The sequence below is a fragment of the Peromyscus californicus genome, unplaced genomic scaffold, assembly GCF_007827085.1.
Source record: "Peromyscus californicus insignis strain IS unplaced genomic scaffold, ASM782708v3 Scaffold_15__1_contigs__length_86483966, whole genome shotgun sequence".
NCBI classification, from domain to species: Eukaryota; Metazoa; Chordata; class Mammalia; order Rodentia; family Cricetidae; genus Peromyscus; species Peromyscus californicus.
The window spans coordinates 8,425,333-8,450,596 of NW_026294447.1; the positions used below are offsets into that span (position 1 = coordinate 8,425,333).

A 25,264-nucleotide genomic window follows, 5' to 3' on the forward strand; every position below is an offset into this window, starting at 1 on the left:
AAGTGATGGGATTAAAGGCGTGTGCCACCACAGTCTGGCTGCTGGCAGCCTTTTTCCTGTGGGATTTTTTGAAGTTTTTCTGATTATTTATGTACTCAGACATGTGCTATATTCTGAGCATCTAAAACACCACGGTATGAGGTTGTTTTTTTTTTTGGTTTTTTTTTTTTTAAATCTGGCTTTTGTTAAATTCCTGTGGAGAACATTGGTTTGTTGTCATTGTTCTCATTATAACAGGGAGCTAGCAGGTCACCAGTGCCTGTCTGTCTTCTCTGTTTACAGAATCAGCTCAGTTTTCAGTCTTTCCAGTACTTTTCTGATTTCATCTGGTGTGCAAAAGTCCTGTAGACCTATCTGGAAAACCAGTGGTGTCCATTCTCTAGTTCAGCTGTTGAACATCACTGTGTCCTTGAAAGTCAGTCCATGCTGACTTACCTAAAGGGTTAACACATAAATTTAAATAAATTTTATTAAAATATAATCATATCACCCTTTTCTCCCTCCATCCCTTCCCATGCTCTCACTACTCCCACTCAAATTCATGTTCTCTTTTTCTTTGACTATTATTGTTACATATATATGCATAAATATATAAATATGACCTGCTGGGTCCATTTAGTGCTGCTCGTGTGTATATGATTTCATGGCAGAGTACGTGGTATTGGATAACTAAATGAGGTGCTCATCCTCGGAAAAAGACCAATCATCCCTCTCTTAGCAGTCAGTAGTGGTCAGTAGTTCTTCATGTAGGGGTAGGGCACTGTGAAATGTTTCCCTTCTATGTTGGCTTATCTATTGGTTGTGTCATTGAACAGGTCTTGTTTAGGCAGCCATGTTAGTGAGACTTCATGAGTGTGGCTTCCCTGTTATTTCTAGGAGACACAGTCTCACAGCAAACGCATTAGTCCTCTTGGACATGTTTCTAATAAGTTTCCTGAGCCTTGGGTATAGGAGTTGAATCACAGATGTATCCATTGATGTTAAGCACCCCACAATCCGTTGATTTCTGCATTGTGTCCCGTGGTAGTTGTCTATAATAGGCTCGTTTGCTGCAAAGAGAACTTTATTTAATAGGGGTGAAAGCTACATTTCTTCATGGGTTTGATGATAATTATTTAGACTGCAATTAGGAAAGTAGCAGTAGTAGGCTCTCAAAGATCCATGACCTCGTTAAGCACCTGTAGCTGGCTAGGTTTTCAGTTATATACATTATTCCCATCCGGTTAGGTGAGCATTGCATCCAATTAGACAGCTTTTGGTAACTGCCAGGGTATGAATGTAGCCAGAAATTTCTCCGATCCTGCCTTGCCCAGCAGTCCAGACAAATCTCTCCTACCCATGGTCCTATAGCCACTTATAAAATAATTACTCAGAAGCTTATATTAATCACAAACTGCATGGCCTATGGCTCAGGCATCTTACTAACTAGCTCTTTCATCTTAAATTAACCTATTTCTAGAAATCTGCATGTTTCCATGTGGCCGTGGCATTACCAGTCTACTGATATCTTGTTGCTCCTTCGGTTGGTGGGCTTGAGTCTCCCTCAACTCCACCCTTCTTCCTCTCTTCTTCAGTTTGAATGTACCACCTAACCTTATCCTGCCCTGCCATAGGCCAAGGCCACTTTATTTATTATCCAGTGGGAGCCACACATATTCACAGTGTACAGAAAGACATCCCACAGCCTGTGAATGCCTCCAGTGCACCTTTATGGACATCTTGCTAGTCATTGTCGGGCTTCATAGGCACCACAACTGCATAGAACTAATTATTACTTTCCTGCCTTCGAATCTTGCATAGCACCTTCTGGTATTATAGAAAGCTAGACCTCAGACAGGAGGCTTTCAGGTCAGATCCAGCTCAAATTGACTGAGTCCTCTGACCAAGGTATGTAGTGTCTTCATCAACAGGTACTTCTCTTCACCCTCTGGGAGGCAGCCAATAATCACAGCAATAGACTATACACTGTTTTAGGGGGTTCGTGAAATATGTTGGCAGTTTTCCCTCCCTCATCTCCTCTCAAATCTTCCCTACCTTCTCATCCATCCACTCACCCAATTCCACATCTTTTCCTCTCTCTTTAGAAAGCAAACAGGCAAAAGAAAAGCATGCAGAACATTTAAAACAGAGCTTACTCTGAAGACTTGGGGGATATAGGCAGACAGGGCTTTTCCTTGTTCTTCTGAGGCCATAATTTCTCTTTCAGAGGAGGGTTCTCCTCTTCTGAGTTTTAGGCACCTGACTCTGCCATGCAAATGAAGGGAGACAAGATGGAAGGCATTAGAGTGTGTGGGGGGGGCAGCAGTCACTTCACTAATCTCTAATGCAGAGGGTTCTTGCTTCCTACTCCTTGACTAAGAAAAATACAATTTCTCTTCGGCCTTCCTGGATGTACTTGGGATGCACATCTGCTATAAATAAAATAGTTGTCTTTAAATGCAAGCCAGGAAGTACAAGAAAGATAGGGTGGCATTCACAAACCTTGTGCTTAATTTGGTCCACTTCATGCTCTGAATTTTTCCCCAAATCAGCCTGGCTGGCTTTTCAGCCTCTCTGATAGCTGCCTCAAGCTGTCTGCCCAGGGTCTGCAGTACTGTCAGGGAGAGTGCACTGCCTCTGACTTAATTTTTACTTAAGGAAGGACCCTGCCCCTCTGCATCAGTTTTTATTGCCTAGGGCTGTTTTGAGATCTGTTTGAATTCCCTCCATCATGTCAGCGTATTATCCACAAGTGTCCATCTGCTGACTTGGAAATTTCACAATATATTTTCCACTTCCATATCTCTTTCAAAACCACTAAACAAGTCTTATAAATGCCCTAAAACTTGACTGTTAAAAATCGTATTCATTTTTAAAATTTGCATTCATTTTTTTGCCACACCTTAGCGCTGTATTTGGGCAATTTAAGACAGTGTCTACCTTGCTTGAGTGAAAATTCTTGACCATAACAGCTTTAACGCTCTCACACTTACCTCTAAAGAAAACGTTAATATCTCAGATATTTCTGTGCTTCAGTAATGATTTGAGTAAGCACACCGATATTTTCTTTGAAGATTGTTTTGTATGTGGAAACATTTCCATGACTATTGGACATGAGAGAGAAGGAGACTTTTAGACTGTGAAGTTCAGGGTAAGTGCTATCCAAGGTCATGAGGCAGAGTTATAGGACTCTTCCCAAGCCCTTTTCTCCTGCTCTTCGTGTCATCTGGTCTTATACTTGTTTGCCAAAGGACAGCAGGTTCAGAGAAGAGAGTAGCAGGCTTCAGAAGCTTTCTGAATATGGCTGATAAGGAAAGAAGTATGGCTGTCCAATAGCCAGTCAGCCCAGGAAGATGCCGGCCACTTACTCTTTGCCCTGACCAGGGCATTGATACTCAAGAAGCTAGTTTAAGAAGGGTTGTTTTAGCCGGGCGGTGGTGGCGCACGCCTTTAATCCCAGCACTCGGGAGGCAGAGCCAGGCGGATCTCTGTGAGTTCGAGGCCAGCCTGGGCTACCAAGTGAGTTCCAGGAAAGGCGCAAAGCTACACAGAGAAACCCTGTCTCGAAAAACCAAAAAAAAAAAAAAAAAAAAAGAAGGGTTGTTTTAATGACCTCCTCAAAGTCCGTGCAGTTGAAAGGCATGAAATTGCTCTCTATGTGGGAATATCATGTAAATAGGCATTTCATACGTGTTATTAGGAAACATAATAGTACCTGTTTTGTTTTATGTGTTTATTTGCTTTTGTTTTTGTTTTTGCTGTTCATTTTACTTATACAAGGTGTTATGTAACTACAGTCAGGCTTGTTTCAACTGGTGTGTAGCTAAGACTGACCTTGAATTTATATTTTTTCTGCTCTATCCCTCATCAGCTGAGAGTCCAAGGGTATGCTATCAAGTCCCGATTGATGCAGTGTGGGCCATCAAGCCCAGGGCTTCATGTGTGCTAAGCAAGGACTTTACCAACTAAGCCACATTCCTAGCTCTTTGGGTTTTTAAAACAACAACAACAACAACAACACACATTCTTAAAGTCAACTCCAACATGGAGCAGTTCCCACCAAGAAATTACTTCAGTCAAATAACAATACCAGGGAAGAATTAGGAGAGAATGGGACAGATTTGAGCAACAAAAACCCCACTCTAGATTTGTCCTTTTTTAATACAGCATTTGGATCTCCTTATATTTACCATTTAAGTCACGACCTCCAGCCTGAGGACTAAAGACAGATTAGAAATTCTAAGACCTTGCCACTCTGTTTGACAGAATCACAGCCATTTTGTTAGCAACTTCTTTTCATCAGTTTTTATTTGAAAACCATTCTAGGTTTTACTATTTTAAATGTTATTTTGAGCAAGCTGGCATCTGCAACCGAAATAGTCAACTTTTCTTGCACTTTAGCAGAAATTGCATGCAGTCAGAAGTTAAAAATACTTTTCACTCCTTGAAAGCAATGTTTTATGGAATTTCTGTAAGGAGGGAGGGAAAAAAAACACTTAGGAAGTTAAGTGTCTCTCCATCGGGTGAAGGAAAAATAAAGGCAGTCCAGAGCACAAGGTCTCCTCTTCTGTGGTTTACATGGCCTCTGGATTTCAGAATTACTCGAGGTTCTTGAAAAGACTCTCTTACTACTGACATCAATTACTATGCATAACAAGGGGATAGTGAAAGGGTGTTGAGATTATGACTGATGGTATTTAGTAACACAAAGAAAGAAACGATGATTTTATGGTGTAAGTTTAGTACTGTATTTCTACAGTACTTTTAATTTTAATATAATGCCCTTGAAATTTCTTCCTGGGTTTTTGTTCCTTTGTTGGTTGGTTAGTTGGTTTTTGTGTGTGTATGTATGTCGGGGGGGGGGGGGTTGTTCATTTGTTGTTTGTTTTGGTTTTTGTTTCTTTGATTTTGTTTGTGGTTTTGGTTTTGGTTTTTTGAGACAAGAGCTCACTATGTAGCTTTGGCTGTTCTGGAACTATGTAGAACTAGACTGGCCTTGAACTCACAGAAGTCTGCCTACCTGAGTGCTAGGCTTAGAAGTATGTGCCACCTCACCTGACTTCTTCTTGTTTTATATTTAGAGTAACTTTGCCATAATCTTAGATGGAACTGGAAAGAAGAGATAAATTCATCTGATTTTATGATGGGACAAAGTCTGACATATGTCTAAGGTTTGGACAGAGTGTTACAGAAAAAGAAATAGTGAGTTTCATTGTTTTCCACTAGAATTTGCAGATGATCTCACAGGAAAATGACAGTATGTCACAATAATATAGATTATGTTTAATAATCATCTAAAAACAAAATTAGATCAGAATTTATTCAGAATAGATGAATGTTGTAAAATTATCAGTAAATTTTCCTAACTTGAATCTCTTCAGGCCTTTACACTAAACTGATTAACTTTAAGTATTATTAAGTAATGTTTGAAGCACCAGGTTGATTATTTTCTCTTTGACAGTTACATAGCTACTGTAACTTAGCACTCCTGTGTTGCACGAATCCTAAATGGTCTTATAATAAAAACCTGGAGCCCGACATCAGGGTGAAAGCTGAAAGATCAGAGAAGCAGAGCAAGCCACAGCTACCACGTCTTACCTCACCAACTCCTCATGTGACAGAGCCTCTGCAATGCTGGGGCATCCATCTTCAGCCTACAGGCCTAGCAAATCTGACAGACTTGTCTATGAAGGGCTGTCCTACTTTGTCTTGGCAAAGTTTGGCAGTCCTTTCTTTTGTTTCCTGCTTGTCCCATTCTTGAGTTGACAGATATTAGTTTCAGAGAATCTTGTACTGTTCTAATTGTTTACTTTATAAGGGTGTGGAACATATCCAGCAAGACACAAATGTATTTTTAGTTATGAATGAAAATGAGTAATCCATAAATTATAAGTAGAAAAATGCAAATAGTGAATTTGTGTGTGTGCCTAGAAATTGGACTGGGCCTACACACGTTTCCCTGACTACTGACAGTTAATAGTTGTTGGAGGAAGAGATGTCATTTCCTCTAGTGGTGTAGCCACTGATACATGGGACATTGCCTGTATTCTAGTAAATAATCTTCCCACCCACACCTATGTAAATAATCCTAGTTGAACTCAGTAGAACGCACACACACACACACACACACACACACACACACACACACACACACGTTAGACAAGAAAGTAGAAGAGAGACTTGCTGAGGAAAAGGGTTTCAGCAGGAGGGGGAGCATGAGACAGGATGATGGGGTGACAAAATCATCATGTACAATTATGAAACTGTCAAGGAATAAAATAAGTAAATAAATAGCAAAGGAACAAAAGAAATGACATTGGGCCTAAATATTTAAATACAGAAAAGTGATAACTCCCTACTGAAGAAAATGCTACATTTTGTTATTTAGTGAGTATCCGTCTTCCTATTTGGAGGACTATAAAATTAACATGAAATACACTTGATCACGCAAAGTGCTGCTTCTAGGGGTGCACGACATAGTCTTAAGGTGTGAGTAGAAATAATGCTGCAAACGTGGTTAAGATAAAATACAGTGCATGCATCCTTTAACTAAGTCTTAATTGGTAAATATTTTGCATACACTTACATTTCTAAACTTTAATTTTTTTTTAAAGACTGACAAGTTAGTGTTTAGGCGGGCATTATTTTACGTGTTCCCCTGTTACTTGTGCATTAATTAGTTCTGTTTCCCTGTACCTAATTTTTCCTAATTTCACAACAGTTGTTTTTTGTAATTGACAATGCAATTTACTGCCTGCGTGGTCTGGCCCCCAAACAAGACTGGCAAGACACAAAGCTGCAGTCTCCTCACCTCAGGTTGTTAAAGGGGAAAAAACACGTTGGTTGTGACTAATTTCCAATTAATTTTCAGTGGTTACAGGGGACGAAACAACTGCCCCTCCTAATTAAAACTTAAAATATTCCACAGTGTCATCTCTAGGTGTTTCTGGAATATATAATTTCCATTTCGGTTCATTGCTTGACAGCTCTATTAATTTAAAAGCCCAGTAATACCTATTAGTATAAAACATGAAAAAAATATCATTAATCATTTATTTTAATTTTGCAGCTCTGTCATTTTCTCAGTATGTTTTAAAATGATGATGACACCATAATGTGCACAATTCAAACTGGATGAAGGGGAAATGGATCACACTACTTAGGAAAGATACTGAAGTACATTATTAGAGCTTAATTAATGCCACACTGATTAAATTTGATTGCAATTCAAGCAAAATATTTTAAATAATTTTTATTGCCCTATTATATTTTTTAAAGTTATCCCAAATGCTATGTTTATAATTAGACTTACCTGTCTTATAGCTCTTCACCTTAATATGTTCAATTTAAATATTATTAATAAAACTAAAATGGTCTTTCATTCCTTATTTTCAAAGAATTGTTGGTTTCATTTTGAAAATTAATTCTATTTAGCTAAAAATAATAATCTCTCATATTTAAACCTTTCAGTAAGAATTCTAAAACCAACTGGACACAATATGTAAAAACATGATACATAATGAGCAGTGTACCAATGCACAGTACCTTATGCATTTAGAATGTTGTGATGCAAGACTGCAATTGTTAAAAGAGAGAGAACTAATTGCAACTAACAGAATTCTGGACACAGCAGACAGGGAACAGAGAGCAAGGAGAGATGGATGAAGTATTAGCTTTCAATAGCACCAAAATACACATGTAGGCCGAATTCTAGCATCTTTCTCTACAGTGGGTCAGCTCAGAGGTGTATCCTAGCTGATGTCCATCAGTAGACTAACTCACAGGATTGAGTTCTTTCAGTAATTAAAGATCATCTCCAGGTGGATCTCCAGACCTGAGCCCGGCTCTTGTCTCACATTTGCCTTGTGTCCATTTCACTGCTGCTCTGTTAGCTTTGATTTCCTGCAGATGATAAGATTAGCAACTAAGCTAATATACTATAAGCTTTTCAGAAAGAGGCAAGCAACTGTATTGATTCCAAAATAAGAACCAGTATTTCACAAGAATCTTAACCAATACAAATTTAATGACTCTTAATGAAAATAACCTGCATAGAACTTAATAATTTATTGTCTCTATTTACTTGAGAATTCTGAACACAGTTCCACAGGCTTTATTTGGGGTGACAAAAAGTTCAGTCTTCAGATATTAACTGCATCATCCTCGAAGTAATTCTGTGGAGTGAAGAGACTGAATATCATCAAACAAGAGTGTGCTGTTTGGTCTTGTCAAATTGACACAAACGTAGACAGTATCTGAAAGAGGGAATCTTAAAGAAGATGACTCCATAAGATTTGTGTGTTTGAAAACCTGTGGGGTATTAGTACGACTAATGATTTATGTGAGAGGGATCAGCCCTCTGTGGGTGGCACCACCCCTGGACAGGTGGTCCTCGATGGTATAAGGAAGCAAACAGAGCAGGCCAGGAGGAACAAGCCAGTAAGCAGCACTCCTCCGCAGCCTCCACTTCAGTTCCTGCCTCCAGGTCACTTCCGTGGGTTCCTGCCCTTACTTCTCTGGATAATAGACTACAAACTGTAAAGTAAGATAAACTCTTTCCTCCTTAAGTTGATTTTGGTCATGGTGTTTCATCACAGCAACAGAAGCCGTCAACTCACTAAATAAAAATTAGTAAGAAAATACAACTATCTTATCCCAATCAAGTCAAAAGATCAGTAATTCACTTAAATGTTCCTTTGTCAAATGTTTATTAATGAATCTCATATTAATAATATTGATAACACTTTATTAATGATGTTTTATGAAGGTACTAACATTTTTCTTATAGTTTTATAATGGAAAGGCAAAAATTCATGACATGATTTGTGAACTGAGTGTAGATATATTCTTCTTAAATAAATTTGGTATTTTGTAATGAACTAAGGTCTGTGAAGGAAGGTACCTAGGGTGCAATGGGCTGAAATATACACTATTGGGCTATAATTCTGAGGCAGCATAACAAAGAGACTGGGGCTGTATACTCTTGGATGAGTATGTAGTTCTTCCACAATTTCTGTATGAAGTTGTGAAAGAACTGAGAGAAAGAGAGAGAGTGTGTCCAGGAAAGTTTTCACAGAATTTCAAAGCAAATTGAAAATCAAAAGATGAATAGTAAATAACCAATCCAAAAGGGAAGAAAACATGTCCAATAGGGAAAAAGTAGCAATGTGGGAACGTGTATAGCATGTAAGGATCTGAGAGAAAACAAGACAGAAGTTGAGCTGAAAGAAAGGAGCTATAAGCAAAGCAGGTACTTCAGTAGGAGTGATTCCTGTGATGCAACATGGCCTTGAAGTTCACAGAAAGACTCTTCAGCTTTGGGTCAAGAGTCATGTTGAACTGAGGAGAGGTCTGAGCAAGAGGGATGCAGGCTGAAATGATCGTGTTGAGACTATGCACTGGGAGTAACCAGTGTTGCAGGGCTTCTGCAACAGTAAAGCCTAAACACAGAAAATCAACCTCATTCAGTAGGAAATTGTTTAGAGAAGTGAGAAAAGGGTCATTTAAGGATGAGCTAAGTTTCTGAGTCTTCTTGAGCAACTGAAAATGATGGAACAATTCCTTGAAATGGGGGAATCTGGAAAACTATCAGTACTTTTCTTTTTACTTCAGATTAGGTTAACTAGAGTATCTTCACTCATCAAAGCACTAGATAAATTGTTGAGAATGTCAACTATCATGGCATCATTCAGTGGACATTCTGTAATAACTGTGATGTCAAAATTGTATTACCTTGAGGAACCTTAACACTAAAGGCTAGGTTTTTCTGATCATTGCCATGATAAACTAGGGCATGGCTGAGTTTAGGAAGTGGACACTGTTGGTTTAAAAAAAATGCTTTTAATAATTAGCAAATTCCCCATACTGGTATTTTTCTAGTATTTCTTTGGGTAAAAGGGGAAACTTGCATGTGTTAGAGACACCACCAGCTATCAGAGTGAAAGCAGGTATCCATACTATGCAGCATCTCGGTGACATCCAAGAAATTTGGACATTTTTATCTCAGATAGAAATGTTGAAAATGTGTTTTTTACTGGAAAACACATGATTACATTAAATATATTAATAAATGGCTACTGAAAAATAATAGCTACCATTAATCATACATATAACATCCATAGCATCAAGTGACATTTGTTGGTTATCCTCCTGGGACAGATAACAACTCAGTAGCACAAACAGGACATCCTTGACCAGAATCCAAAAGCTGGCTGGGTGCAAGGGCACCAGGGGCAAACTCAAACCTTTGCTTTAGGTCTTTAAGTCCATGTTGTTGTTTGTTTGGCTTTATTAGATGAAAAAAGGACCATATAGGAAATTCGAGATGAAGTATAATTCATGTTGTTGGTAGTGTTTTCTCATAAGACTAAAGATTTGATGATTCTTGGAATAAAATTGTCGATATAACTCTCACTAGAGACACAGGAATAATAAAAATGCTTAAAGAATGTCTTTGACCTTCCTGGAAACCAATTAAGGCCATAAAATATTTTTTGAATGATGAACAAAGTTTTTATCTTAAAAGAGATTTCAAATCCAGGTAATGTAACTATTTCTCCTTCAGCGTGGCCAAGTGGCTCATTGACGTCAGGGAAAAAAAGTTTCTTTTATCCTATGTATTTAAAATTCCTATGAATTGCATTAGCCAGGAAGACCCTCAACTTCATTTTTGAAAGATTTTTTTTTAATCTTCATAGTGACTTCTTTGAATTTGATGCTATTAAAGACTTAACATTAAATTTGGAAATTATCATCATTCCAGAAAATGGAATTGTAAGGAAGTTGGGAAGGTATTTCAGAAAATTGTTGTTTCATCGCTCTCTCGCTCTCTCTCTCTGTCTCTCTGTCTCTCTCTCTCTCTCTCCCTTTCCCTCCCTCCCTCTCTCTCTTGCTCTCTCTCTCTCCCTCCCTCTCTCTCTTGCGCTCTCTCTCTCTCTCTCTCTATTTCTATCTCTCTCTCCCTCTCTCTCCTTTCCCCTCCCCCCTCTCTTGCTCTCTCTCTCTCCCCCTCCCTTTCCCTCCCTCTCCCTCTTGCTCTCTCTCCCCCTCCCTTTCCCTCCCTCTCTCTCTTGCTCTTTCTCTCTATCTCCCTCCCTCCCTTCCTTTCTCTCTCTCCCTCCCCCCCCCCTCCCTCCCTCCCTCCCTCCCTCTCTCCCTCCCCCCCCCCCTCTCTGACAGTTAGGGACTCACACATTTTACATGCACTTTTATACCCACCACTGTCACGTGGCTTTGTTGCATGCTTGAATTCAGAAGGGTTGCCATTGTTGGAAGGATACAATCTTATTCTGAAATCAGACTAGGTAAACTTCTAATGTTTCAGATAATTGCTAAATTAAGCTCTCCCAACACATTTTATGGTATTTCCTTTGCTCTGGATGCTCCATTCATTTCTAAGGCAGCTGAATAAACCCAGTGATAATGAATTCTTAAAGAGACGAAGCAAGGAAAGAAAATTTTGGCTAGGCTTGGCGAGAATATTTATAAAGGAAGATGCTTCCTCCTGAGGTACACCTTAAGAACCATGGTATTATTAAGCTTAACCTAGTAAAAAGCCATAAGAATCAATTAAAGATGTTATTACTGAAGCCAAATATAATCGATGTGTATATTATGAAACTCAGAACTGTTAGCATACATTCCAATTGAGAATTTTTCACTAAAGAAGTTCTGAATGATGGCACTTCATACAGCAAAGATATACCACTAAAATTATTTTCATCATGCTGCTATTGATCATTTTTATAACATAATTTTAAATTTAAAAAAAGGTTTCACTTTGTAACTCCAATTTAGCATTGGATTTTTTCAATATAGAACTTAATTCCACTAAAGGTCACCAAATTGTGCCCATGTTTTATATGGCTGCTTATAATAATGGTTCTCACATAAATGGTAAGGAGAAGAAATCAAAAGAAGAGTAATCTTTCATAATGTGAAAATTTTATGAAATCCCAATTTCAGTTTCCATAAATAAAGTTTTATTGGAACAGTGCTACTCCTTGATTTTCACATAGTCCAACAACACTGAACCGAAGCAGCAGTGTGGAGTGGAACAGATGAAGACCACATAGCTCACAAAGCCACAAGCATTTACTATCCATCCCTCTACAGAAATGTGGACGTTTACCAGCTTCACAACTGTGTGAACATCTGCTTAAACACCTTGCCACATTCAGCTCTCAAACAGTTTAAATATTTAGAATGAGGTTACACATTTTAATAGCTTGCATACATTCTATGCAGACCATTGTGACAAATTTCAGCATGCATGTCCTTCGAGCACATGTGCTTTGGAAGTTACATACTATGTAATAGATAAGGACTAGCCCACATTGAAGACAGAGCAGAATATGGTATCACTGCCTTTCAGTGATCACTCACTTCTCTGGCAACCTGTAGTCATGTCTTTCACAGGATGTCATTCTCTTGCTTCAACTGTCAGTGTCAATATCCTCCTGTTTAAAAAAATCATGAACCTACATTTCACACTTGCTACGGTGTCAGTAACCTATTCTTGAGTTATTGTGGGTACGTTAAATTTACATATTCCTTCTGAACTCCACACCCACAAATCCAAAGACATTGGACCTCTCCTTCAGAGTGTCATACTGAACACTGACATCACCAACTTCCCAGTCGTCACCCCTGCCAAAAGTGCTTTCCTTTCTATAACTTTGCACATGGCAATTCAGATTTAGAGGCATAAAAGACTTAAAAACATTCTCCTTTTCCAGTGCCCAGCACAACCAAATCACATGTTCCATAGGCTGTGCCTGCTTGGCGTCTCTTAACCCAGCCCCTGCTAAATTCAGTTTGGCACTCCCATAACTAAAGTCTGTTTCATTTCTTGAATGGATCACAGCCTTGCCCTGCCTTCTGATTGCCCTACCTCATGTCTGGCACCCAATCCCTAACTATGCTGATGAGAACAAAGTGCAGATTCCACCATGACAAATTGCCTCTTGACAGTGTCTCTGCAGCTCCATGCACAACACACACACAGCACTCCTCTGTTGCACTTTGCCTATCATCATCAGAAAGGAGGGGCTTTCCAGGAAGAGAGATGATAGCAAGGTACAGAGGGGGTGGTTAGCAAGGTGGGATCAGGGAGGGTCAGTTCTCAAACTCTGCTCTTGCACTTACAAATGAACGCGTTATTCAGATTGCCGAAACCACATTTATTTAGCCTTTTACATAAAACAAAAATGTTGACACACACAGCTTAGGATTGATGGATGAATAAAATCAGATAAAGGAAAATGTAAAATCATGGAATTAGTCTTTTCAAAGTAGGTATGCTAACCAGATTTCTTTCAGCTTGATAAAAATACTCAAGAGAAATAATGCATAGGGAGGAAACGTTTACAACCTCAGAAGCTGTAATCCACAGTTCCATGGTCCGGTTGTTGGGTCTATGGTGGTAGTGAATACCATGGAGCTAACACCTGGCAGAGAAAGCAGCCATTAAACACAAGAGAGAGAAGGGACTACATGTTTCAATATCACTTTAAGAGCACACTCCCAATGACCTAACTTCCTCCCATAAGACCCCATCTCCTAAAGTTCCACTTCCTCCCAATAGCACCACAAGCTACGGAGTAAACCTTTAATGCCTTTGGAGATGCTCAAGACCGAACCTATAGCAATCTGAGAGTTCCTTAAAGAAATGAAGCCCACCTCTGTTCCAGTCTTATCAGAATGCTTGAAGAATTTACAAAAATAGATATGCCTCAGGGGAAAGGGTATTGTATAGCGTTTGTTCAGACTAGAAAAGCAAGGTAAACTCTACTTTTCATAGGAAAACTCAGTAGAAATATATGATGTTAGGTGACAGGAAACCACATAAATATTTACCAATGACCTGAGCCACATGATGTTTAGGAAGTAAAAACAAAAAAAAAAAAAAAAAAAGAAGACTCATATCTCTTCTCTCCTGCTGTACGTGTGTGGCAGTAAATCTCTGAAGAAAGTGCTAATGCCGTTTACCTTCTGAACACAGGAAGGTATCAGCCCCTTCCTTTATCACTTTCATGAAATAATACTTCAATTCTATACTTTTCCATAACACTGTTTATTTTCATTTGAATGACTTTCAGTTGAGGTCAGCTCAGAGTTGGATGAACCAAGCAGCATCCAACAGCATGTGCAAAGTACTTAGCAGAAATCTTGCTACAATAAATCTAAGTAAATCTTCATATATTCTTGCTAATGTTCTTTAAATTTTTTACTTGCCATGTACAAACTGTGTATGTATGTGCTATCATTCTTAATTTCGGACTCATATATGTGAGGACTTGCTATCAAGTTCTGGAAGCTAGTCCAAAGGAATGGCAATAGCTTATAATATTTGGGGGTCTCTGGGACCTCCTGGCCAATAACAAAAGAAGTAACCCATTCCTGATACTGTGGCTTTCATTTGACAGTATGTGCTAGCTAGTAGGGATGCTGTTCCCAGTTACAGAGTAACTGCATTTGAACTCTTTCTCCCTCTCCCTCTCTTCCTCTCCTTCTCCACTCTATTTCACCCTACCTCCAAGTTTCCAGTGGAATTTTCTATTTGAGACTGGTTCTAGCCGGTTCTCCTCCTGCCTCAGTCTCCTGAGGGCTGGCATTACAGGCTCACACTACCACCACCATCAAACTCCAATCAGTGGGAATGCCTGTGTGTGTGTGTGTGTGTGTGTGTGTGTGTGTGTGTGTGTGTGTGTGTGTGTGTGTGTGTGTGTGTGTTTCTTTGTTGGTTAGTTTGGTTTGGTTTTTGGTTTTCCATTTGAGACTGGATCTAGCCATGTTCCTCCAGCCTCAGCCTCCCAGGTGTAACAATTATAGGCATGTACTATGCCCCACTCAGAAGAATTGCCTTTCTTATCCCACTGTAATTTTCTAGAAGAGTAGAATGCCTGGCCATTGAGGACAATATTTATCATCTTGCACATATTATAGTAATGTTCTTTGGTCTTCATGCATCTACATCCTTAATGGAATTGTTTTTACTTCAGCTAAGTACGAAGACATATAATTATCCAATGAGATGCTGTATACTAACAGCCTGGATATATGTTAAAGAGTTTATGAGTGCAAATTTCTTCCTTGTTATATCTTCTGGCAAAAAGGAAAATAAAACCAATTGTTTCTCATTTTGTTTTTATAGAAATAATTTATATTTTAAAAATATAGTAGTGTACCTTGACCATAGGCAAGGTCAAACAACCAAGAGAACAGGTTGCAGATAACTGCAAAAACAAAACTGGCTAATACATGTCTTCCGACCTGAAAATGCAAGCTGAGCGTATGGCCCTATTATGTCAAAAGGACTGAGTGAGATGTTACGCTGCTTTTTGATAGAATAAAAACAAAAGACTTATTCTTTTTAAATGATGTCCAGTATAGAAGTCTCATAGATATTCACCATGTGAACTTCTGGCTGTACTTCATCCTAAATTGATGCTGATTTTATGTGGCTAGAACTATTTCTTTGAAAACCTTAGCAATATTGCTGGTAATTATCTCATTTTCCAAAATGACCCAATCCTATTAGAACTGATAATAGATGCAGACCAGGAACTACAAATACAAAATTTATGTTTTTATTTTGTTTATTTTGGTTTGAAGGTAGAGTCATCATGTAAGTAATATACGATAACTACTCCCTTAGGTGCTCATTGAAAAACAATATTTTGCATAAAATGATTCAACTTCAGAACAGAAAAATAGTCCTTTTCTGGTTAACTTCCTGTTTCAGCACTTATGATATTACTGTACATGCTTCTTCATTTTTCTTTCTTAGGGCACTATAACTTCATGGCAACAATGATTACATATTTTATTTACTCTAATTTCTTGTCACAATGTCTGAAGTAAGGTAAAATTAAGAAAATTTCTACAAAGTGAGTAAATGATGAATGGTGCTGTATGAGATTCCATCAAAGGGATCCAAAGTTAAAGCTCAGTTGCTTTGAGACTGAGCCAGTAAACAGTAAGGATGGACAAGGAGTCTTTTACCCACCAGAGAGCCAATGGTGGTCCAGGGCCCCTAGAGGAGAGGAAGTCTTTACAGGTGGAGCTATTGGTGAGTTGTTTGCCGCTCCAGAGGATAACTTAACACCCACATCTCCATAAGTGGCCGTGTTAAACCACCGGGTCACTCAACAAGAAGACAGGGAAGCGGGAAAAGGACTTGCTGAAAGGAAAAGGTAGTTGGTCAGGAGAAAGATAAGTGATAAATGAATGAAACTTTCAAAGAATAAACCAATAAACAAGAATAAAATCAATTGCTTAAGATTCAGTGTGATAAGCTGTTAAAAATAATGACATCATGAAATTTGCAGGCAAATGGATAGAAATAGAAAAAAAATCATCCTGAGTGAGGTAACCCAGACCCAGAAAGACAAACACGGTATGTACTCACTCATAAGTGGGTATTAGCTGTAAAGTAAAGGATAACCATGCTACAATCCACAGACTCAGAGAGGCTAGGTAACAAAGAGGGCTCAATAGGGAACACAGGGATCTCCCTGGGAAGGGAAAAGAAAAGAGATTTAGTGAATGGGCTGAGGGCTGATGGGGATGGGAACATGAGCGATTAGGTATGTGTGGAGGGGGGCAGAGAGGGGGAGAGTACTGAAAGGGACTACTGGAAGGGGGGCACATTTCAAGGTCCGGTAAAAACCTGGTGCAAGAGAATCTCCCACGAATCTACAAGGATGGCCCCAGCTAAGAATCCTAGCAACAGTGGACACATCTCCTGTGACAAGACAAGACTTTAAGTGGAGGGAGTAGGAAACTAACCCAGCCACATAACCTTCAGTCTACAGTCTGTCCTGCCTATGGGACGTGCTGGTGTAAGAGTAGCCTAGAGATTGAGGGAGTGGCCAACCAATGACCTGTCTGGCCTAAAACCCATGCCAGGAGAGTAAGCCCACCCCTGACACTGCTTAGAGCACCAGGACCCAAAGGCTGGATGACCCAGAGACGTAGGATAGAACCAAACATAATTGAAAGAAGAAAATTGTCAATGTTAATGATGTCCAACGCTATTCTGCTACGCTCAGATTGGTGCCCAGCCCAGTTGTCATCAGAGAGGCTTCATCCAGTTACTGATTGAAACAGATGCAGACCCACAGTCAAAGCCTGGGCAGAGCTTTGAGAATCCTGCAAGAGGGGCAGAAAGAATTGTAGGAGCCAGAGGGGTCAAGGACACCACAAGAAAACTCACAGAATCCACTAACCTGGACTCATATAGACTGAACCAACAACTAGAGAGTCTTCATGGGACTTACCCTGGCCCTCTGCATATATGTGACAGTTGTGTAGCTTGGTCCTCTTGTGAGTCTCCTAACAGTGGGAACAGGGGCTGTCTTCAAATCTTTTACTGGCTTTTGGGACCCTAGTCCTCAACGTGGGTCATCTTTCCCCCAGCCTTAATACATGGGGAGTGCTTAGTCTTACTGCAACTTTGATATGCCAATTTTTGTTGATATTGATGGGAGACCTGCCCTTTCCTAAACAGAAATGAAGGAGGAGTGGATTGTGGGGGTGGGAACAGAGAGGAGCAGGAGGGGAGAGGGACAGGGAAGAGAGGAAGGAGGGGATATTGCAGCCAAAATATAAAACAGATAGATGAAAGACAGAAAGAGAGAGAGACAGAGAGAGAGAGAGAGAGAGAGAGAGAGAGAGAAAGAGAGAGAAAGAGAGAGTGCTAGACAGACAGATAGATGATTAAAGACCACAAACAGAGACAACTAGCCAAACTAGTAGAAACACATGAACTGTGAACCAATAGCTGAGGAGTCCTCATGGTACTAGACTAGGCCCTCTAGATAGGTGAGTTGTTTAGCTTCAACTGTTTAGGGGGCCCCCAGGCAGTGAGACCAGGACCTGTCCTTAGTGAATGAGCTGGCTTTTTGAAACCTAGTACCTATGCTGAGACACTTTGCTCAGCCTTGGTGCAGGGAGGAGAGGCTTGGACCTGCCTCAGCTGAATATACCAGGTTCTGCTGACTCCCCAGGGGACACCTTGCCTTGGAGGAGGTGGGAATGGGGGATGGGTTGCGGGGGAAGGCTGAGGAGTAGGAGGAGGGAGAACAGGGGAATTCATGGTTGATATGTAAAACAAACAGAAAAATCTCTTAATAAAAAAAAATTCAGTGTGATTGAAAAATGAATTAGGGAAGTTTGGTAGAGATGATTTTTAATCTACATATGTAGTGGGTATGCTGACATATTAACTGATGGCTATCCATTTCTCATTTCATAGATGACGAAAATAAAAACAGAGTTAGCATCGACAGAGTTTTGGCCATGCTGAGCTTATTGGCCTTTACAAAGGCAATTTATTTTTATAATAAAAAAAAATGTATTTTTTTCCAGCATAGTCTGTCCAACATATTTAAAGTTTTTTTTTTTTTTTTGCTTATTTGGTTTTTTAAATATCTCTCTAAAATGTGAATTTTCATTTCCCAAAAGTCTCAATCTGATTTAATGATGTAATTCACGCAACAAACATCTATTTTCTTTGCTTCATTGCTATTAGTGAAAGACAAGTGAAGAATGTCAGGTATGCACTTTCGGAGATACACTTTTTCAGCTTTTAATGAGGTGGTGATTCTTTTCGAGAGGAATACTCATCTCTGGTGCGGATGCTGCCCAGGTGACAACTGATATTTAATAAGTGATGGCTCTTGTATTAGTCGCAGTTCGCTAAAGAAAATGTCTCAGATTGCTTTTGAAAAACTCGTAGCGTCAGTAGCCCAAAGGCAAGATGTGACCTTTTTATTACATAATGAGAATCATTTATTATCTTACAATGTATCTTAAAGTCACAGACAAAATGCCACTTTGATAATTGCTTTCAATTAGCTTTGAGCATAGCATATATTCATAAAATGTCTTCTCTAATTTAGAGTTGAATTAGAGAAAATTGCAGACATAATCTACTTTAAGGTTGTCTCATTTAAGGTGATTCGTGGTTTCATATCACAGAAATCAACATGAGTAGCTTGAGAACACTGCCTCTGAGTGTCTGAGGCTTCTTGGTGTCTGATTCTATTGTATCACCAATTAATTAACAAATTAGAAAGATCATTTCTGACCTTTGATGCATGTTAACTTTTGACTTTCATTTCTAATGATTGTTTGGAAATGAAGCCTTGCAGCTCATGTCCAAAGAGAGAAACAATCTGATTAAAAAGATAAATAAGGTTTGTCGAATGCTAAGTAGCTCCTAACACTGGGCCATGGTCGGGACTCTGAATACAGTAATGGCGACTTTTTTCCTGTTTCAATAATACAAGACTAATGTTCAAGAAATGACACTGGATAATCATGCACTCTGAAGTAAAAGTTCTGGGAGACTGAAGTAGGACAAGTGAGGTTAGCTAGATATAAGACCATATTGAAATCGTGACTTCAACTAATTTCTACTTTGGGTTAACATTTGGGTACCACTGAAATGTATATCCTTGTCTTCCTTAAAATATTTCTGAAATCATGAAACTCTGAAGTTGAATTTTAACCTTGTGTTATTTTCGTTACTCATGAAATACAGCTGAAGAGTTTCTCAGAACTTGGTATTGTGTCCTCATATCACTCTTCCTCTGTTTTTCTCTTTCCTAGATAAAAATTACACACAAGAACCAAGCCCCAATGCTGATGGGCCCTCCCCCCAAAACTGGGTTATTCTGTTCACTCATCAAAAGAACAAGAAACCGAAGCAAGGAGTGACCCTCTGTCAGGAGAAATTTCAATAGGATGCGCCATGGAACACTTTGAACGATTTCAAGTCTCCTGCTCTGACAGAATCATGGAATTAACAGTTTTTGTTATTGAGTGGATGTAAAATTTGGCTCTTAGGACATTTATCGTCTCTGTTTTTATAGGCATCTGTGCATGAAAAAAGCAGACGTTTATATGATGTGACCCTGCAGATTTCAGTTGCATGCATTCCCCTAGGTTTTTCCGTCTCCCACACACGTCTTACCCCATTTCCATTTACAAACTGTGAGGAAAAACCTGTGAAAGAGCAAGGAACTCTGATGGGAAATGATTCTTGATGTAATTGCTGTTGTTGGCAAGCACTAATAAGTAAGGCTGCAATGATCCAGAGTGCAAACTGCCATCCTTTGCCCTGCTAGAATCAGTGTTTCCATGGTATTAGACCTGTGACTCAAGGAAGAGCTGAAATCAAAGATTTTATTAAGTAGTTGCCTCTGATACCATGCTATATCTAAATAGTCTTTTTTCAACATCTTTACTCTTCTGAATGAACATTAAAATATCAGGCATAAGATTTCTCTTGTGCTAAAAAATAGAAAATGTTTTTTGTTTAGCTTTGTTTTCAATTAAAAAAAATGAGTGAAAATATGTTACTGGCAGTAATTGTGATAATATAAAGAGCCTTAGTCCTTTCTGCATGAGAATGTAGACACAGATGTATAATCACACTAGTAGCCAAATAGATGTTTTAAACTATGTGCCTAATGAATCTGTTTCCCACCAAAGAATCAGAAAATTATAGTTCTTACGAGTTTGTGAAAAGCAAAATGTTGGAACAGAGTGAGTTACCCGCTTGTTGTATTAAAATGCTCACCATTCAAAAACAATAAATCATACAACACGATCAAAGCTCAACAGCCAATTTTGTGGCCCTTGGGTCCCTCTACCATATATGACTAATTCTTAATGGCTATTTTAAGAATACTTCAAGAAGGCGAATGACTGAATTGGTTCCCTTCTAGGGTAAATTGGTACCTGCAATAATATTGAGCTCATCAAAGCAAATCATGCATGTAATTAGCCCCTTACTGCCCATTCATTCCAGCCCCATCTCTACGACATTTCAGATGTTTGGGAATATAGAATGGCCTAGATCACTGTTTAAGGTGTCCGTGGCATGGTTTGGGTCTTTGGTTGTTTAAAGAAATTGTGGAACTATTATTTTTCATCATGTTTCTTTGAGGCTATCATATGAAATGAAATACTTCTGAGCAGTCTCAGTGTAGTTCAGTTGTACTGACCTGCATCTCATCACTGCAAGTTTTATGTTTTCAAACACGCTAGCAGGAAAACGTGTGCTTGAAATGCATGATTTATCAGCTTTCCTCTCTGTTCTGCATTAAAGTGCTAATGATTTATCAGTTCTATTTTTCTATTGATTCATTCATCTTTGAATAACAAATAGCAGTTAGTGATTCTGTTGAAGACAACCCTGTGCATGGATTTATTGATTTCAAGTGAAATTGCTGTAATTTTAGTTCTTTGGTTTGAAAACTCAAGTGAATGCTGTTGTATCAAATAGCTGCTCTCAAGCAATGTTGAAATGGAAGATTATGTATAAAGTGTATTCCTTTAGTATTCCAGGAACACGGGATGCTAAATACCAATCAACAATAACTTTAATTGCTTTAAAAATAAAAGCTTTTGAATAGAATTCAGACATAATTTAGCTTTCCCAGGAAAATTATGATTAAAATTACAAATCAAGTACAGCAATCAGTTGTCCTCGCATAGTAATAATAAAATAGTTATTCAGTAGAACAGTAATCTAGACCAAAATAACACTCCACACAACCAGAAAAGCATCACCAACATAATGTCACATACCACACCCACTGCTGTTGTCCATCTATGATTACAGGTGATAAATATTTTTACACAAATTGATGAGTTTTTCTATAAATGGAGCAGGCAGACCTTGTGTCAAAATATTACTCTGAATCCACAAATTATTTTATGTTCAGGAGGACACCTGGGCAGGAGCAGTTTCTCAGTTATGTGCAGCATTTTTGCACTGGGAAATGATTGTAGAAAATGAAAGAGCTGGCCTGTATGATTTCAGAAACAGAAATAGTGGGCTCTGCTGCAGGATCACAGCCTGTGCTAAGAGGCACTACATTTCAGTCCATTGGATTCATGGGTAACACTAATAAATCTTCAAAAAGAAATCAAATTTGACTTTTCTAAACTCATTTTTTTTAAGATAAATGATGTGCTTGCCCTTTGAGTACACTACTCCTGGGGTTTGGAAAGTAGTTTTTTAAAAATCTACTTTGATGATTTTGAAATAAGAGAAGATATTCTCTTCTTTTTTATGACAGCTTCATGTGAAGAATATATATTTTAAGGAAAATTCTAAATGGAGAGTTCTATGGCATATTAAAATACTGAATAATGAATGTTAGCTTTACAAAATGGAAACTTTTCTTCCAGGCGTGTGGGTGTTGGAGGTGTTGAGTCAACCTCTTTTAGCTAGAGTAGGCATACTAGTGATAGAGTTTTAAGTGAAGGGGTGTGAAAATGAATACTGCCCTAACTTACAAGGGTCAGGATTTCGAGGATGGAGTTTCATACCCTGCTACACACTGCCATATACTTAAATTGTTAATGAGAGAAGACAGATGCCAGAATTAACCTAAAACGCACACTTTCGGGAAACAGGAAGGATGATATCTCTGTGGAACTAGAATTTCAAAGGTCATGTGTGTATTTTCTCACTTCTGATCATGTGCATATTATCTGTAATTGATGTGGAAAGTGATGATCAGGATTTTGTAATAGAAGGGAAAATCTTTTTACTTTGAATGGGTCATGTGCCTGTATTCATTCTAGATGTAACTGATCAGGTGTTCAGTCCAGACAATCTCCTGAAGGAAAAACGTAAAAAAGTGAGTAACAAGGAGTCATGCACGCATTCCCCAGATTGTCCAGTTGTCTGCTTTTAGGGGCTGGAGGCAAGTACAGTTTTCAGGGCAGAATCTGTTTGAGTCTGAGACTGTCTATGCTACTCAAGCAAGATCGGACCTTTCAATGGTCCTTTTCCTTTTTCTGTTAGTGTTAGCTGGTTTTCTGTTTGTTTTGAAAAGAAAAGTATACTGTTTATGGTACAGATAACCCTCGAAGAATTACTCAATGCATAACTTATATTTCACATTAAATTGTAAAGCCCTTTAAAGTATATTGAGGCTGTGGAATTTAATAAAAACAAATAAATAAATCTCATAAAAGCCTTTCATTCTGTGAAAGACAGAAATCACACCCTTAAACCAGCCAATTGAATTGCATTGTGTTTAAAGGTTTGAGGAAATTCTCATTTGAATCTTTCTATATATTCTTATTGTGTCTAAAACATAGGTTTGTTTAATTAAAGTATCTTAATTATTTTCTCAGAAAGTGTTATGTATAAATCCTGGTTTTTGAAATAAAAGTGTTAACCATTCACTTGTGTATCATTCATTCTGCACCAAATCCTCCCTTCATTTTCAATATCCATGAGAACATCCTCAGAAGCTTTCCATTAGAGGACCTGGACCAGCCACCCTGTCCTTATCAGGAGTAAGAAATTCATATTTAGGGATCAAACTACTTTATGTTTTAGTTAGGGTTTTTATTGCTGTGAGGAGATGCCATGACCATGGCAACTCTAATAAAGGAAACATATAATTGAGGGTGGCTCACTTACAGTTTCAGAGGTTCAGTTCATTATCATCATGATAAGGAGCATGGCCGAATACAGGCAGACGTGCTGCTGGAGCTAAAAGTGCTACATCCTGAAGGCAACAGGAGTTAACTGAGACATTGGGCGGTATCCTGAGCATAGGAAACCTCAAAGCCCACCCCCCACAATGACACACTTCCTCCAACAAGGTCATACCCACTTCAAAAAAGCCATATCTCCTAATAGTGACACTCACTATGGATTATGGGGAAATATTAGATTTAAACTATCACATTACACTCCCTGGCCCCATAGGCTTTCAACAATATTTTAATATAAAATTAATTTAGTCTAAATTCAAAAGTCCCCATAGTCTATCACAGTCTCAACAACGTTTTAAAGTCCAAATTCAAAGCCTCTTCTGAGATTCATGCAATCACTTAACTGTAATAATCTGTAAAAACTAAAATCAAAAAGCAGATCACATACTTCCAATATATAATGGCACAGGCTATACATTACCATTCCAAAGTGCAGGGAAGGGAGAATAGTGAGGATATGCTGGACCAAAACAAAACCAAAAGCCAGCTGGGCAAACTCCAAACTCTGCATCGAAGTGCTCTTCAGATCTCCAACTCTGTTCAGCGCTGTTGTCTGTAGCACACTTCTTTCTCTTGGGCTGAGTTCACTCCCTGATAGCAGCTCTCCTCAGCAGGTATTCCAGCACTCTAGCACCTCTAACATCTTGCTTGGATTCTCCAAGGCAATCCAGGCTTCAACTTCACAACTTCACACAAGGGCCTCTCTAGTAGGCCTTGATTCAGGGACATCCCTGACACATGCCTGGTCTTAGTAGCTTTCTTGAGGTGCAGAGGCAAATTCCATAACCTGTTTCTTCCATTCTTATCTCTAAATCCAGAACCCCATGACTGAAGCTGCCAAGATTTGCTACTTTCTGCCAAGTTTTGCTTCTTATTGGGGCTAGAACATGGCCCCCTCATTCAATTAGAACTTCAATGGCTTTCTGTCCTTCACTATCTAAGCTTGGTTGTCTTAAAACTGGAACTCTAGACCAGGCTGGCCTCAAACTCAAATATCCACCAACATCTGCCTTCCCAGGGCTGGGATTAAAATTGTGTCCCACCTCTCCCAGCTCTAAGTTTTTCTTTAGTTCCTTTTCATAGGTTGGAAACTTAGCTGGGTGGGATTTTGCCCTGAGGTCACCACTCCCTATATTCCATTTCTTAATCCATTTTTCTCCTTGAACACAGGACTTACCTGCATTCCACTTCTTGGTGCTCTTTTTTCCCCTCAAAATTTACATTTTATAATTTTCGCTGCTTAGCTTGCTTTTCATTATAAGTCTTTACAAGCATGAACACTAGTACCACATGATAGAGTCTATACTAGGCTGTTTTGAGATTTCCTCTGTCAATGGAATTAATCAAAAACTCTTCACTTTAGCCTCAGCAGACTCTTTGGACAAGGGCAAAGAGCAGCTACTTTCTTCACCAAAATATCACAAGAACAATCTCTAGGCAACATACTAAAATTCTTCTCCTCTGAAACATCTTGAGTGATCACCTCACAGTTCATCAATTCACACTCAGCACCCACTGTCTTCCATGCTCCTATTATTATGTCCCATTAAGCAGCACTTAAAATGTTCAACTGCTTTTCTAATCCACAGTCCCAAAGTCCATCTTACTCCAAAAGAAAACATAGTCATGCCTTCCACAGCAGTACCCCAGTCCCTTTTTACCAACTTTTGTCTTAGTTAAGGTTTTTATTGCTGTGAAGAGACACCATGACCATGACAACTCTTATAAAGGAAACATTTAATTGAGGTGG

At 38.9% G+C, this 25,264-nt stretch overlaps 1 protein-coding gene across 7 annotated transcripts in view; it reads left to right on the forward strand.

Annotated features, from left to right (window-relative positions):
- The window catches only part of Dgkb (diacylglycerol kinase beta), a 713,645-nt gene extending 690,451 nt beyond the window's left edge, over nt 1-23,194 (forward strand). For all 7 annotated transcript variants that reach the window (XM_052738362.1, XM_052738366.1, XM_052738363.1 and 4 more), the window contains one exon: nt 19,597-23,194. In XM_052738362.1, coding sequence (XP_052594322.1) covers nt 19,597-19,704 — 108 coding nt within the window. In that variant the 3' untranslated portion in view covers nt 19,705-23,194. The remainder of the gene's footprint in view (nt 1-19,596) is intronic.
- Nucleotides 23,195-25,264: the final 2,070 nt, after the last annotated feature.